Source organism: Nicotiana tomentosiformis, chromosome 7, assembly GCF_000390325.3.
Source record: "Nicotiana tomentosiformis chromosome 7, ASM39032v3, whole genome shotgun sequence".
NCBI lineage: Eukaryota > Viridiplantae > Streptophyta > Magnoliopsida > Solanales > Solanaceae > Nicotiana > Nicotiana tomentosiformis.
In genome coordinates this window covers 124,856,310-124,873,327 of record NC_090818.1, presented here as the reverse complement: position 1 = coordinate 124,873,327, position 17,018 = coordinate 124,856,310, and the positions used below count along the sequence as shown (strand labels likewise).

The 17,018-nt window shown below is 35.5% G+C and overlaps 2 protein-coding genes across 3 annotated transcripts; one reads left to right on the top strand and one right to left on the bottom strand.

The window, feature by feature from the left end:
• Positions 1-253: 253 nt before the first annotated feature.
• LOC138896316 (protein MAIN-LIKE 2-like) lies at positions 254-859 on the bottom strand. The gene has a single exon (XM_070181115.1). The coding sequence runs from the start codon at positions 857-859 to the stop codon at positions 254-256; it is 606 nt and encodes a 201-aa protein (XP_070037216.1).
• A 6,243-nt stretch (positions 860-7,102) lies between these two features.
• Positions 7,103-16,734, top strand: LOC104105479 (delta(14)-sterol reductase). 2 transcript variants are annotated; one of them, XM_009613791.4, is made up of 13 exons: positions 7,103-7,264; positions 7,351-7,468; positions 8,119-8,189; positions 9,013-9,069; positions 9,820-9,911; positions 10,879-10,926; positions 11,568-11,688; positions 11,778-11,824; positions 13,069-13,150; positions 14,569-14,645; positions 14,786-14,905; positions 15,986-16,060; positions 16,147-16,734. In XM_009613791.4, the coding sequence occupies exons 1-13, from the start codon at positions 7,217-7,219 to the stop codon at positions 16,298-16,300; spliced, it is 1,110 nt and encodes a 369-aa protein (XP_009612086.1). In that variant the 5' UTR covers positions 7,103-7,216; the 3' UTR covers positions 16,301-16,734. The 2 variants fall into 2 exon arrangements, with proteins under 2 accessions (XP_009612086.1, XP_070035835.1); XM_070179734.1 differs by lacking the exon at positions 14,786-14,905.
• Positions 16,735-17,018: the final 284 nt, after the last annotated feature.

Genomic DNA, 17,018 nt, shown 5'->3' with positions numbered 1-17,018 from the left:
TACCTGAGCGTCTTCAAGTAAATCTAACAGATCCCTGTAATAAGGGAGATGATGTCGAGCCTCGACCTTGGGGGCGTGACCTAGCCTATCTACCCATCTCCTAGCTGTTTGGAGAAACGCTGGGGTGGTGCATTTGGAGCTATCGGTGGCAGATGTGGCTGGAACCGCTCCCAGGTCCAAACCTAATATTGATTGTGGACGTAATATTTAAGTTTTTTTTTATTATCTCTATTATAATCATGAAAAGAATTGACTATGTTATCACTTGCAGCAACTGTATAAAACCGTCAACGTCTCTCACAGTGTCCATGGACGACCGGCACAGCTGCCTATAAAGGTAAGCTAGAACAGCTCTACCCCAGTTGTAACCAGGTAACTCATATAGCCGCTCCAAATGATGTAGAAATCGCAAGCTAACTAGGTTTCCCGAAGTGTTCGAAAACAGAATACCACCAAACATCATCATCAGCAACAACCTCGTCTGCCAATCGATATCCTCTGGCGATGAGTCATCAGTAATCTCCGTATGCAGCGCCACCAGATGCTGCCTAACGGGCAGCAACTGCAATCGACTGGCACCACTCAAAGCAGTCGGCTCCGCAAGCTGGAAACCGGTGAGCCTCTGCAACATATATAGGTAGTTCTCTCCCGTATAGTCGCTAAGAGCAAATGGGTAAGCTACAAGCATACCATCAACGGGCAACCCGAATAGAGCCTCCACGTCCTCTAGCGTGATGGTAGCCTCGCCGATAAGTAGATGAAATGTGTGTGTCTCCGGTCGCCACCGCTCTATCATAGCCATGATAAGGGCCCAGTCGAACTGCAATTGCCCGATCTCTATAATCCGATAAAACCCCATCAGTTGAAGGCGTCTAATTGTATGGGGATGAAGTGGGTGGTCCCTAATGAACTCCCAAAGATCGTCTATACGTCCGGGGTAGAAGATTTGGGACAGATACTATCCATCCCAGATGTGTGAAGACCTATGGTTGCCCTTGAGCAACAGTAGCTCTCGAACAACAGGTCCAGGATGCACAAGGGGAAGCTCCATGACAATGTTTGTAAATTGAACAATATTAATTAAAGTATTTTTTTTGTTTAATCGTTTAACATCTTTAAATATATTGCAATATTTTTTATATTAATATTTAATCGATAAATTTTCTATATTATTACTTAGGTTGATACATTTTTTATATTATTATTATTATTATTATTATTATTATTATTTTATATGTTAGTTTCTTGTATTTTTGACTAAAATTCGGCAGGGATTTGTTTGAACTATCATTTTTTTTTCCAGATATTTTTGGATTGTAAGAGAATTAAATATTTAATTTTCATAACTAATCATGATATATTTAATAATTATTCATATAAATATACGTAGGCTGATAATTTTTTCTATATTATTATTTCATATGTTAGTTTCTTACATTTTTGACTAAAATTTGGCAGGATTTTGTTTGAACTGTCATCTATTTTTCAGATATTTTGGGGTTATAAGATAATTAAATACTTAATTTTCATAACTAATCAAGATATATTTAATAATTATTCATATAAAAAATACTACAACCTTAATACTAAATAATATTCAATTCATTTCATTCGTAACGATTTGTCTGTTAACTTTTATATTTTGCCCAAAGAATCCAGTACCGTCTCTCTTGTAATGTCAACTAATTATTTTATGATTCATCTAATATTTGATATTTATCTAGTAATACATTTAATTCATAATTAAATGCTCTAACCGAGTTAGTTAATGAGGGCACGTAGTTTTTATTATATACTAAAGAATCCTAAAGACAAAGTCACACTACTCTAAATGGTACATAGTTAGTTAACGAGGGCACACAATCAATTACCATAAGCTAAAATTTATTATTAATTTTACTATGCTAAAGGGCACTACATAACAATTAAAGGCACAAAATAACACTAAAGGGTACTAAACAACAATAAAGTCACTGGTTATTACACGTACAACACTAAAGTCACATATAACACTAATTATTCAATAAAATAACAATATATATTTTTTATAATTTTTTAGCACATAAATAAACTAATTCGGATAAAAAATAAAAAAATAATTATATCACAAAAAGCATACAATACTGTAAAAACAACTAATTAGTACTTTATATACATGAGTTTTACTAAAAAATGAGTCGGAATACCTCAATTTAGAGTTTTTTTAATTGTGAAAAATTGATGATCTGACCACCGAAACCAGCAATAGAAGAGATCCACTACACGGCAACGCCTTGGATCCGGTGTTAGCTCACTAAAATACAAAGGGGACACGATTTTTGGAAGACGGGTAGGCTCCAATGAAGATTTTTGCTTAAAAAATATGGGGGTGGGGTGGGGGGTGAGGGGGAGAGATCATTTGAAGGGTTCTGTCGCGAGGAAGATGGCTGGGCCATTTTTAATATAAGTATAGCGCACATGCGTTATACCTATTTGTCTTTTCAACTTGAGGTATAACACATCCCGTATATGCGTTATACTTATATTTTGACCGTCATTTAAAATTCAAATATATCGCATGGCTTGCATGCAGGGGCGGATGTAGAAGGTTAGCAACGGACGTAACTTTTGACGCGGAGTAAAATTTTATGTGTAAAAATTCTTTAAAATTGTAAAACTAATAAATATGAACTCATAACTTTAAAAATATAATGGGTTCAATGCTAGAAACTTTATAGTTGAACCCATAGAGTTTAAATCCTTGATCCGCCTATGCTTGCATGCGCTATACCTTAACGGACAAACGTGCCGTTATATAGCATTTCAACTCATGTATTTTATATATATTGGTCACCAATTGGTTTTTCACCTATTTTTGTGCTTTGAATAAAAAAAATAATACTTTGATTTCGGACTCGAATATGTATTAGGACAATTGAAGCTCTCAAACTATTAAAATGCATTTATAGGAAAGGACTGAAAACCAAAAGTTGGTTGATTTGAACTCCCTAGCATGCTTCTCCTGTAAAGTAGTACCGACCGGGTCTGTTTTATTTTTGCAGGCTGGTCCTAAATGCCTCAATTTTTGTAATCTTTGTCAAGCTCGCGCAAATTTCCATTGTCCTAACGGATGGAACTAGGGATGCGACTATGGACGGGCATATATCGGGTATAATAGATAGTCTGAATCGATAAAATATTATTGGGTTATTGATATCGGTTTATTACGTAAATAGTTCGATAACAGTGTAATATTATTTGACTATTGGGTTATCGGTTCGGGTCTCGATTTGCTCAATTTTATTAACGATTTAACCGATAACCCAATAAGTTTTAACAAAATATAATTTTACCCACTAAGTATATAAAGCCACCTTATGGCTTCATTCTCTCAATTCTTTCGGCAGTTACTCTTCATCTATAAGCCTTAATCTTTAGAGTAAGTTTTAAACGTATCTGAATCTCTCATCTTAATTCTTCTGTTAATATTTTTAGTTTTAAATTTTAAAGAATTAATTGTTCAAATTTTTAGTTTTTCTATTTTGTTGCGCTACTTCTTTAGTATTTACAAGATTAGTATTTTATTATTCTCTGTGAAGTATGTCCACCCGTAGTGAGATAGTTAGTAAAATTAGATTGTTTAATGTCTTATTCCTTACTCCTACTAACTTATAACTTTGAAAATTGAGATCATTCATTGAGATTTTCAAATGCAAAGAAAGTTTTCTCTTCTAAAGTTTAAATTTAATCCTTCTTTTCTTAAGAAATCTCTTAACAGTATGATCACGATTTCTATAATAAAAACATGAAAATTTTGAACGTTTTTTATTCTTATCGGGTAAACCGATAAGGATCGATAACCGATATCTTAACGGTTCGGTTATCAATTTAGCATATTTATAAATCGATAACCAATATGTTGAGCGACAACATTCACAACCGAATAGTACCGACCGATGCCCAACCCCTAAATGGTAGCCCACCAAGTTAACAGCTTGTGAAATCGAAATCAAGAAAGATAAGCAAGATTTGGAAGGCATCAAAAGTTGAAACTATTTTTATATTTCCTCATGATCCCCGGATGTAGCTTTATTGTAGGTTAATTGAAGTCTTTCCTTGTCACAAAATGCTTTAAATTTTTTCATTCTTTTATAAAATTTGTAATCCAATCCTCTCCATGTTCCTATCCCAGGGGTAATCAAGGGCGGATCTAGAGCATTAAATATGAGTTTTAGGGAACCCAGTAATTCTTGTGTAGATTCTATATTTATATTAAAAAATTCATTAAATATTTATAAATATTTAAATGTGAACCCAATTATTATTGCATATTAATTTAAAATTATGATAGGAACTCATAAACTTGAGATCCTGGATTCGCTCAGGGGTAATGACATGCATATACTATACTTTATGTCATCGCATCAACCTGTACCGAATATATGTGTCATGGTCCTTGAAATGACAAAGCTAATAATAAGTGAGAGACAACATTCAGTTTAAAAGTTTTTTTTTTTTTAAAATACATTTTGTATCCCTGGGAGAAATCTTTGAACATTTAAAATAGATTGAACAAGAATTAATATGGACAGAAACATCATAATCTTAACCTGGACTTTCGTCATCAAAAGGCCAAGCAACATAATGAACTCTTCTACGACGTTATGTACAAAAAGTTTTTTTATTTTTCATGTAAAGATTAATTAAAAGATAATTAGTGAACTTCAATGATTGATAATTTGCTCGAGAAAGGTAATACCATTCTGATTTATGCAGGTCATGTCCTCTCTGAACTATATTCAATACTTCCTTGGATTTCATAGAGACTTCAGTAATATGGATTTCCCTTGGTTATCTTTTAAAGGTGAAATTATTGACCCTATTCGGAGCATTTTTCTAGTTTATAGTTTATTTTTTGCTATTATGTGAGATTTTTTTTTTTTTTTTGGGGTCAGACACGACTTACAAAAAGTATTTTTTGTGTCAAAACTTTTAGGCAATGATGAAAATGTCACAAAATCAAGTGAGTGTAAACTCTAATACAAAAGATTGTGTGTTGTTAATGCTCAAGTTGGGGAACTCGGTGCAGGCGCACAATATCTGGAAAGAAAATTAGATACAAGTGAGGATAGCTTGCTTGGGAGTGAACTTACCCAATTAATGACACAAGTAATAATACATGTAAATAGCAATACGAATAACATCACTATATTTAAGATTTTTCGAAAAATAATTTTATTTTTACCAACAACAACAATTAGTATAATCCCACAAGTGGGGTGTGGGAAGGGTAGAATATATGCAACATTACCACTATCCTGACAGGGCAGAGAGACTATTTCCGATAGACCCTCGGCTAAAGAAGGTGAAAGAAGCCATGACAGCAAGTGATAGCAAGACAAATAATTAAAGAACTAAATTGAAGATAGCAACAGAGAATATGAAAGAGGTACCGATAACAAGTAAAATCAAGACAATATATTTAGAAAACTAAATCCAAGGCGGCAAACGGGAATATGAACGAAGTACTGCCAGCAAACTACGAAATTACCGATGGCAAGTAATAACAGAACAAGACGTGCGAATATAGCAAACTAAGGAAAAAAAGGATACCGTACTAGCACTACTACTATCAAACCATAAAAGACGAAAGGAAACGCACGACTACCTATTATCCTTCTACCCTAATCTTCAACCTCCACACCCTTCTATCTAGGGTCATGTCCTCAGTTAGCTCAAGCTGCATCATGTCCCGCCTGATCACTTCTCCCCGAGACTTCTTTGGCCTACCTCTACCTCTCCTCTCACCTCCCAAGGCCAACATCTCACATCTCTTGACTTAGGCATCTGCGCTTCTCCTTTTAACATGTCCGAACCATCTCAACTTCGCATCGCGCATCTTTGCCTCCGCAGTGGTCACTCACACCTTGTCCCGAATAACAACATTCCTAATTCTATCCAACCTAGTATGCCCACACATCTATATCAACATTCTCATTTCAGCTACTTTAATTTGCTGGACATGGAAGTTTTTGACTGACCAACACTCTGCCCCATGCAACATAGTCGATCTAACCACTACCTTGTAAAACTTACCCTTAAGTCTCAATGACACATTCTTATCACACGAGACACCGGAAGTGAGCCTCCACTTTATCCACTATGCTCCGATATAGTGTGTGACATCCTCATCTATATCCCCATAATTCTGAATTATAGACCCCAGATACTTGAAACTCTCTCTCCTAGGAATGACTTGCGTATCGAGCCCCACATCCCCATGTGCCTCCTGGGTAACACCGTTGAACTTGCACTCCAACTATTCTGTCTTGGACCTGCTCAACTTGAAACCCTTAAACTCCAGAGTATGTCTCCAGAATTCCAGCCTCTCGTTAACGCCACCTCACGTCTCATCAATGAGGATTATGTCATCCGCACATAACAAGTACCAAGGCACCTCCCCTTGAATGTGTCGCGTCAATGAATCCATCGCTAGAGAAAACAAAAACGCGCTAAGTGCTGATCCCTAATGCAACCCCATTTCAACTAGAAAATATTCAGAGTCTCCTCGTGTTGTCCTAACCCGTGTCTTAGCTCCATCATACATGTTCTGAATCACTCTAATATACGCTACATAAACTCCTCTAGCCTCCAAACATCTCCATAGAACCTCTCTCGGGACTTTGTCATAGGCTTTCTCTAGGTCAATGGACACCGTATGCATAATTTTATTTTTACCAAATACATAAAACTTCAAATCATCTTATTAAGTAATTTGTGTTAATTTCCCATTTAAGAGATTCAAATATACAAAAATAGAAACTTTTAACAAAAATAAAATTATATATATATATATTTTAAATTTCAGAAAAATAAATATATACAACTTTTTATTTGTAATTATCTTTTTACTTTTAATAAATTTATTTTAATATGCTGAGTTATGAATGTACCTCAGAGGGGTGTGAGTATAAAAAGTTTTGATTTTGAAATATAGAAAATACATATTATAGGAGTTTTTGGTGTAATTTACCCTTAAACTAAATTAGTATAATTTGCTGCATACTGGGGCTGAGTTTTTTCCTTTAAACAATATTCCTTTTCAGAATTAATTAATGGCAGTAGCTTTCACATATATACTAGGCGGACATCTCCACCAAACATAAACTGACCGCAGTGAAGTGAAGTGAATTGAAGTATTGAACTGAACTGTGACTTCTCAATTCAGTATCTGCCAATGGATCTCAATTATCTCTTCAACTCCCTTTTCCCCTCATGGACTTCGGTCAGCATTTTCTCTTCTCTCTTTACTCTCTATTCATATATGTGTAAATATCTTTTACTGATTTCATTCCTTTTTGTTGAATATAGGCTGCTATGTTACTCTCATTCTTTCTGTATTTAGCAACTGTTGGATCTATCCTACCCGGAAAACTTGTTCCTGGTGTGATTTTATCTGATGGAACTCGCCTCCATTACCGTTGCAATGGTAACCTATGTCTTTGTTTTTTTCTATATAATGTACATTGGTCTATATTTTCATGTTGGGTTTAAGTTATATGGGGAGCAAGAATTTGAAGATTATGGGTTCGAGATTCTAGTCTTTTTAAGTTAGTGGATACTAAATTAATAATTTATATATATTCAATAAATTTCTGAAGTCAAATGCACGATCTTTAACAAAGTTATTGGGTTAGACCGAACCAATAACTCGTATTCTAGCTCCGCCCAGCACAGACACGGTTACGATTTTTTTAGGCCGTCAACTTACCATTTATTCTAGGTTACTAATCACAATGGCGGATGTGTGTTATGGGTATGGATGCTCAAGCAGACATTACTTTTGGAGCTACAAACATTTATTTATATAGAAAAACTAATAATTCATACAATTATGTTACTTGAGCACCCAGTCTCAGCAGTAGTTTTCAGATAAAAAAATAGTTGAGCACCCATGATATAAAAATTCTTGATCCGTCACTGGCTAATCAATGCTATAAAGTAGAGTTACATGCGATTAACTTAATGTGACCTGATTGTGTAAAATATTTTTTACTGGTAGTGCATAGAGCTTAAGCTTCTTTCATGTTTCTCTATTTGTGCCAAGCTCAGATTGTAAATTTATTATTTTTATTTCAGGTTTGTTATCACTTTTGTTGTTGGTTTTGCTTCTTGGAGTTGGGGCACAGATGAATCTTGTTTCACCTACTGTGAGTGTGAAATGTTTCTATGTAGCAAAGGATTATACATTTTGGTCAGATTATGTAATTGTACCACTAGTTGCTATTCGGTTCATTTGCATTTCCTGTTCATAAAATTGTTTGAACAAATGTTGTTTGCAAAAAAAGCTTCTTATGGGGAAGCAAGGTACAATTCCTTGCCACACACTGTGTTGTATTGATGATATAGAGAATTTATATTCCGTGTTTCTCAAGTATCTCAATTCAGGTGGAACAAACTTCTATGTAGTTTCCTTTCCGTTGTATGTATGAGGTGTAGAGATTGAGCAGCTGTTTATGTCCCCGTGAACTTATTGTTCCTTGTAATAACACTGAATTTGGGATCTGGGGTTATAATATCAGTGGAAGAAGAAATAACTGTAACATTATATGGCTTTCTCATTTCAATTCAAAGGCTTCAACAGTAATGCTCTTTTTACTTCCAACTTCTGCAAAATCTATCTCTGGTTTTGCTCCTTTTTCAGAATCGTACTTTTAAATTTTTCTTGTGTTTGTTTTCTGTTGTTATCAATCTGATTTATCTTCGTTATCCCTGGAGAATAACTTGGTAAATTACAAAAAATGAAGAGGACAGATTCTGCTTTTGATGTGATTGCACGAATTGATTCATTATATAGCACCTTATCTGGCTCCAAAAAGTTGCTTCGCACACACTGTATCTTCAGATGTTGCTGAATACATGAGAAGGTTCATAGTGTTGTATGTTTGGACTACTGGAATGCATTTGTCAAGGTTTCTGTTTTTGCGGTATACTCATAAAGAGATGAAATCACCTATTCATTACGCATTGCAGGCAATAGCAGACAGAGGGTTTGAGCTTTTGTCCACAACATTTATCTTTAGTGTTCTTGTAAGTGAACATTCTCATACCATGTAATTATTAAGCTATTATCATGCCATTTTCTGATTAAGTTCTGAAAATCTGGGATCTCCTGTGAGTAATCCATCCTCCAAACCCGAGGAAAAACTGCAGGTTAGAGAAGTTTAGTGGATGATGGTAGTCACTTATATTTGCGAACTTGAGAGTAGAAATCCATTTACCTCTTTCTGGAGTGAGGAGGTGACCTTGAACACACTAAGACAATGTCTGACATTGACCTTTTGACTTACAATTTGTTAGTTGCAAGTGTCAATTCTTGTTTTATACACCGAACTTGTGCCTGCTTTCGACATCTTTTATGCTACCTTGGGAATTTGTCTCTAATAATAGCTGTCATATAGGGCAGTGTACTTGGAGATTGATATGCAAGTGAGTTGAAATAAATAAATAAAAACTCGTGCTAAACTTTTGGCTATTAGCTCAAGTATAATTTCCTCAAATTTTGGTGTTTGTTTAACCGTGGACATTTTCTTGGAAGTTACTCTTCTTACGTCATGTTTCAACAACTTGGGGAAAAAACATAGGTATGTTTTGATGTTTGTCAAATAATGGATCTATGACCCATACAAACCAATACCACAAGAAAGTAATATGATAAAATAAAATAAATTCTTGGTTATGCTTTTATTGATGCAAAATTTCTTGATTTGCAAAAATTCCAGCCAGTTACAAGTTTGATTTTGACATCTTATTTTTATCCTATTGCTGAACGATATTTAGGTGACATTGATGCTTTATTTGGCTGGCTGCAACTCACGTGAGAAGAGTTCATCACTGAAACCTCATGTCTCAGGAAATCTAATTGATGACTGGTAATTCGATTGACTCTATGCTGAAGTTTGTACTCTGAAAAGTTCTTAACATTAATAAAACTGTAATATCATTCTTTATTGAACTATCTTTCCGTCCATCCTTTCATCTATCCCGTGTAAGTTTCTCTGAATTGTTGTGAAGTTACCAGTTAACATAAGATTTTATTTGATGTAAAATAGTAAGAGCGGGATTGAGAAATTTTAATTTTCCTCAAATGCATTTAGTACTGTATTTCAGCCTGTGTATGCAAGATGGCATGGATTATTATCACAGAATTGAGAGTTCATAGTATCTGATATATCTGTTATAATCTATGACTATCAGTAGTCTTTAATTTTCTCACTTGGCTCTGATTGGACCTTAATAACGGGGAATTTCTGTGTCGAAAAAGAAAAAGGAGAAGAAGAATTATGCTGTCAAAATACATTGTTTCTATGACTATCAGTAGCCATTTATTTTCTTGCTTGACTCTGATTGAACCTTAATAACCGGGAATTTCTATTTGAAAAAGAAAAAGAATGAGAAGTAGAATTTAGCTGTGAAAATTCATAGTTTTCACTTTTCAGCTTTCTGTTAAACAGAGTAGTTTGATCAAGGTTGACAGGTGACAAGCAAAGTGTTGTAGTTCAAGAGAACACTTCACTACATACCAATTTTGTCAGAAATTACTTTAGTTAATGTTGAGAGATGAAACACCAGCATAATGATAACAATCGGTAACGCCAATCAAGCTTGCAAGTACTAAAGAAGGAAAATGCCAACAATTGCTTCTGAGTTAAATATGATCTTTCAAAGTGACATGGATTCTGGGCAATTAATGTTCTTGTAGTTTGTCACCACATTGGAGCAGGATATATATGTTGCGCTCTACTTATAAAAAAAAGAAGTGCACTATGTTCAGATTCTGTTGATTTCGTTATAATGAATAAGATCCTGATATTTCTTTGATCCTATTTCTGTGACTAGGTGGTTCGGGATACAACTAAATCCTAATTTCGTTGGCATTGATCTCAAGTATGTTCTCATACCTCAGACCTTGTGTTTCACCATTGTGACAAGTGACCAGATCGTGAATTAAAAGCTTTCGTCATGCTATACTTGGATTATGTAGTTTATACTTTTGTTGGATAGGTTCTGTACTAACTTTGCGGCTTTGCTTAAAACATTTCATGTTAATGACCAATCCATAGGCAGTCATGTCTGCAATAGTGAGTTGTGAAATTTGCATATCTTATTTAATTTAGCACTAAAAACGATTTTTTTCTTGCTACCTGAGTGGAAGAAAATGTAGAGAACCTAGTGGTAGAGAACTCTTAATTTGTTTGGAGAGAATTGTTGATGATTGGTGTGAAACGGGTCCAAATGGAATGAAATGGATTTTGATGATTCATATAGCTGATTCCCAACTGGGGTTGATTTATAGTAATTTGCTTCTTACCCAAGTAAAATAATACTTGACATGAAAAACTTATTTCTGATGAGTTGGAACTTGTCAATTTCCAGGAACCTTAAATCATAGTTAAAGTCCTCGTCAAAGAGATTCTGAGAGGCCCATATATTTATTTTGTTTGTTATAATGACTGTAAGCTTCAATATCAAGTCTATTTGGTTCTCTCTTTTGGCTTCTCTGCTTAATGATGAACTTTCTGCTGCAGATTTTTCTTTGTTAGAGCTGGTATGATGGGGTGGTTACTTATCAATCTTTCAGTTCTTGCAAAATGTATTATAGAGGCCAAATTGAGCCAATCAATAATTCTCTACCACCTATTTTGTGGGGTAAGTTGGTGGCTGTGCACTTCCAAGTCTGGCTTCTTGAATATATGCTTGTGATAGTTAAAACTTCTTTTCTATGCATTTAATTGCAGCTGTACATCCTTGATTACTTCCTCTATGAAGAGTTCATGACCTCCACGTAAGTTGGCAGCCTTCTTCTCTCTTAAACATTTTTAAGATAGAAAAGCTGCTGTTAAACAAAGAACTAATGTTTCTCTCTTCTCCCCTTTCCTTAATTTAGGTCAGCTGTCCAGATTTTCGTCTCCCTTTCACCTCCAGTCTCTTTATCTTTATTTGTTGTGCGGTTATTATGCTTTGATCTAGAATTTGAAGTGAGTCATCCATATAACACAAATACCACATTATGTAACAACAGTAGAAAGAGAGTACAACAACAACAAGTGGCAGAAGGGCTGCAGCCTAACAATGGTAACACAAGGGAGGGTTTAGTTGTTTAGTCATGAGAAACATTAGTCTGGGCAGGTATAATGTGGTTCTTGGTCCATTTTCGTGCTTTAGAAAGGTAACACCGGAAGTTGTATTATTAAAAGATTATGATGTTTATCGGCACTTTGGCCTTCTGATTGGTTTAGGTAGTTGATTTGGAAGAGAATGGCTAATAAATGGAATTAGGGCTATAGAGGATAGCTGGGTTTGGTCCACAGAGTCATGGTCTGAGCATAAGAAGTTAGGTGGAATCGGAGGGGTTAGTGTAGCATTGGTTGTTGTACATGTCTTGGCCCTTGGTGATAGTTGACTAGTAGCCTTAAAACATTTTTATTGTTCTTTTTTTTCTTTTCTTTTTTTAATTTGGAGACATTGAGCATCGACCCATATGCCACAAGGTTAAATAAAAACAAGAAAGTCTTCTTTGAGTTTCGTATACATCCAAGAACAGTGATTCCGGAGAACCTGTTGTGGTGGTGCTAACATTTGAACTATAGCGGAACACGAGTAACTGCCAGAAACCTGGAAGGTCTGGCTGGCTTACTACTATTCTCACTTTAGGATTGATTGAAGGGAATGTTGAACTGTCATCCTGTTTTAGCTTTAGTGAGTGGTTTTGATTTGTACATTAAGGTTTTAATGCTTCTTGAGCGTGTACCAATGCAGTATTTAAAATTAACTCTGTTGGTGTGAGATTATTGGGAGCATGATTTTGATAAAAAAAAATTGTATTTTCAAGGCTTGATGTTTCTAAGCCCCAAATGTCTTCTAATTAGCAGAATGATATGCTTGTTTTGTCGGACAGTGATTATATATTGATGGCATGAACATCGTCTATTCCTCTTACTTTTTCCTTTCTTTATAGTCTTGATTATGTTCCTTCATCGAAATTTTGAGCATTTACAATTGTGTAAAATCTTGTGTCTCCCTTTTTAGATGGGATATAATAGCAGAGAGGTTGGGCTTCATGCTGGTTTTTGGTGATCTAGTCTTTATACCGTTCACCTTCAGTATTCAGGCATGTACTCATAACCATTTCTTACTGCCACAAACAATTCTGTCCTTGCTTATAGATGAAATCTGACACCTTTGATATCAGGATACCACAAATGTATAGGATGTAACTGAATTCTCGTAAAAAATATAGTTTTGAGTTATCACATATATCCTTTATTTCCTACTAAATGTAATGATATCTAGTCTCGGCCATGCCAATGCATTTACTTTCCTTGAATTTAATACCTCACCTCATGCTACAATATTTCAATGGGTCCCATGTTTACACTAGTTTGAATACCAGAAAAGTTTTTGGTACTCGTTTAAAAGAATTTGAATCAGGGGCTTACTTATGAAAAAAAAAAAGTAATTTAAATCTTGGGCCTTTTAAAGAAACGAAATGGAAAAGGAGAAAAACATGTGTTTTTTTTAATTTTTTGTTTTGTGAGAAAACCTTGTCTTGAAACTGTTTTTTTCCTTTCCTGGAAAATGTTCTGAACAAATCTCGTGTTTCATAAACAAAAAGTAAATTTCCATGTATTTCCAGAACTCAAGACATGAAGAGCCTCTGTTGTTAAAAGAGCCCACTGACTCCTGCTCGTAGCTGTGAAATCATATGAAACAAGAGAGAATCTTGTTAACTTGATTGTAGATTGTATACAAGAGGGGGGCTCCTTATATAAGAGTCTTAGTCTACTTATAATACTGTAAGTTCTCTCTGATTAATAAGGCAAGCAATTATCTCCTCCATTAAATACAAAATAGTCTAAAATATCCTATAAAATTTTCTGCATAACATTCTCTACTCGAGTTCAATGGCCCTAAATATTTTGCAACCTATACAATATAACATATAACTACATTAATTTTCTTGATTTTCAAGGGTAGCCAGAATGTTTTCCAATTTTCTGTTGGCCTGCAGTTGATAATTCTGTTTGTTTGTCCTCTTTTCCTGCTTCTATTGGTTCCTTCAACAGGGGGGGCTGTTTGAAGGTTGAAGTAGAGAGAGAGGGTAAGAGTCTAATCTTATGTTGCCATCTCTGCGGTGAATTAATAAGAATAAGGCTAGGAGATTTAGTGACAATTGCATGATTGTGATAGTCATGGTCAATTTCATGGTTTGTAGGTTGGGTTGGTTAGTGGAAAGGAGTCTGATGAGTTTGTGTTCGGCTACAAGCACGATAGTGTGCTCTGTTGTGTGTCAGATTGTATTTTGGACAAGTTTGGCTGTGTGTGCAAGGAAGTGTAAAGAGGAGTAATGAATTTATCTTATTGAGAAAAAGGCTAATAGTACATAGGAGTGGGAGGTCTCCATTTTAGTGAAGCCAAAACCCAAGTTTATAATTGGAGACAAATGGCATACAAGAGTAACAAACAGATACGATGAAGCTTATTCTGGTTGTCAACGTGGGGTTTTATTATGTTTCTATTCATTTTCAGGGTTGGTGGCTTTTGAGTAACAAAGTTGAGCTAACAACAGCAGCAGTAATTGCCAATTGCCTCGTCTTTCTTATTGGGTAAATGTTTCCAGCATGCAAGGACCTCTAAATACTAACTGTCATCTGTATGATTGCACTTTCTTTATGTCATTCAGACAATTTTCTCTTTTGATTTCACTTTACTGTTTCTTGATATGGGCCCTGTTTCGGATTGGAAGGTACTTAGTGTTCAGAGGTGCCAATAAGCAGAAGCATATGTTTAAAAAGAATCCCAAGGCACCCATATGGGGTAAGCCTCCAAAAGTTATTGGGGGGAAGTTGCTTGCTTCTGGCTATTGGTAAGCGTCTTGATGTTTCTTTTTCTACTCTCCTCGGTATCTTAATTCTCCAGAACACGAAATGACTTAAGACTGAGAATGATTTTATATTTGTTAATTTAGTATTTAGCATGTGGGCAAGCTTTTGGAAAAGCACATAAACTATGTCAATAAAGTGGATAAGTGTAATATGATAAAAATGTCAGAAGTCTGTCTTGCGCAATCCTTGTCTCGTGACCTAGCTTTTGGGGTTGAGTTAGACTCAGAATTCTTTTTTCTTGCCATTGCTATCAGAGCTAGACCCATTCAAATTCTTGGTTTACTCGATTTTGGGCCCCATATTATGTTGTCCATGCTCCAATTGGCTGGCAGGCTTGGGTGTGCGGGGGGGAGGGGGAGTTATTAAGATGTCCCACATCAGTTGTGAGATGTGAAACTGGTCTCTTTATGGTCTTAGACAATCCTCACTTCTTGAGCTAGCTTTTGGGATTGAATTAGGCTCAAGATCAATTTCTTTATGATGGTACAACTCAACCAAAACATTAAGAGAAGAATAAATAGTGGATAGGAAAGAACTTATTACAGGCAGATGAAAGAGTTAATTACTATAAGGAATGCTAAATGTCAACATCCCTAGAGTGCTGACAAATATTTTAACATTCATAATACTTCCCAATTTTGTGAAGTAGTTAAAGATCTGACAACAGTTCTAGAAAAATTGGAAACTCTTATGAATTCTATCTGTTATAATGATTACGTTTTCAAGATAATAGGTTTTTTCATTCTAAAGTCCTAATCAAAATATTAAAGGTTTGATATCAAGCCAAATTGATCTCATAAATTCGGAAAGAGGAAGTATTTCTTTTGGATTTTGTCTGAAGCATTGATCTACTTTGTAAAGCAAAAGTTTGAGTGCTATTGAGTGAAACAGTAGCTGTTAATATTGCCACATCATGTCTAAATTTAGTCTGCATAGTGCGTACCCTGGTTATAGCATGGCTTCTGAAGTTCATTACATGAGGCATGGGTAGCAAAAATGGCAGATTAAATTTTTTCAGTTCGTCATTTTCAAAGTTCTGAATCATTCTATATTTACTGAAGGGGCATTGCTCGACACTGTAATTACCTTGGAGACTTGTTGCTGGCATTGTCATTTAGTTTGCCTTGTGGGATAAGGTAATGAGTTTGAACTCATGCAAATTCTTTCTATGATTGTTTGCTTATTAATAAAAATAGTCACATTCACTTGTGTATGCTTGCAGTTCCGCGGTTCCATACTTTTACCCCATATACCTTCTTATTCTGCTAATATGGAGGGAGAGAAGGGATGAAGCTCGATGTGCAGAGAAGTACAAAGATGTGTGGACAGAATACCGTAAACTTGTTCCTTGGAGGATCTTACCTTATGTTTACTAGCTCAATTGTTTATCAATGTGGCTGCGCATTAGAGTCGGGATTAGCCTCACTGTACTGTTACCACCAAACAGGAGAAGAGACAAGCGCATGAAATGATATAAAGTCTAAACGGGGCTATCGCCCTATCTAAGCAGCTTTCTCCTCCGGAAGTAATCTTTTAATCTATTTCAGTGCTGATGAGCATTGAATCTTTTAAATTATTTTCCAGAACCAACTTGTACACCAAATGTACTTTATAACTGCAGGCTTCTTGTAATAAATGTGATTTTGGCTTTCTGTTAAGAGTCCTTTTGGAAGACTCTGCAGTGCCTCTAAATCATCTGTTTGTGCTGCAGAAATAGGGCCTTTGCAGTATTGTTCACATATAAATATTGAAGTGTATTATTGTGTCCTGAAGTTCTTAGAATAGCTTATTGTTAGAAGCATGTTTCCAACTTCCAACAACAACAACAACCCAGTATAATCTCACTAGTGGGGTCTGGGAAGGGTATTGTGTACGCAGACCTTACCCTTACCCTGGGATAGAGAGGCTGTTTCCGATAGACCCTTGGCTCCATCCCTCCAAGAACTCCCCACCTTGCTCTTGGAGTGACTCGAACTCACAACATCTTGGTTGGAAGTGGAGGGTGTTTGCCACTAGAGTAACCCACTCTTGTCGTGTTTCCAACTTCCAAGTTTTCTACAATTGTGCTCAAGATGCTAAGTTGTATTATTCTCT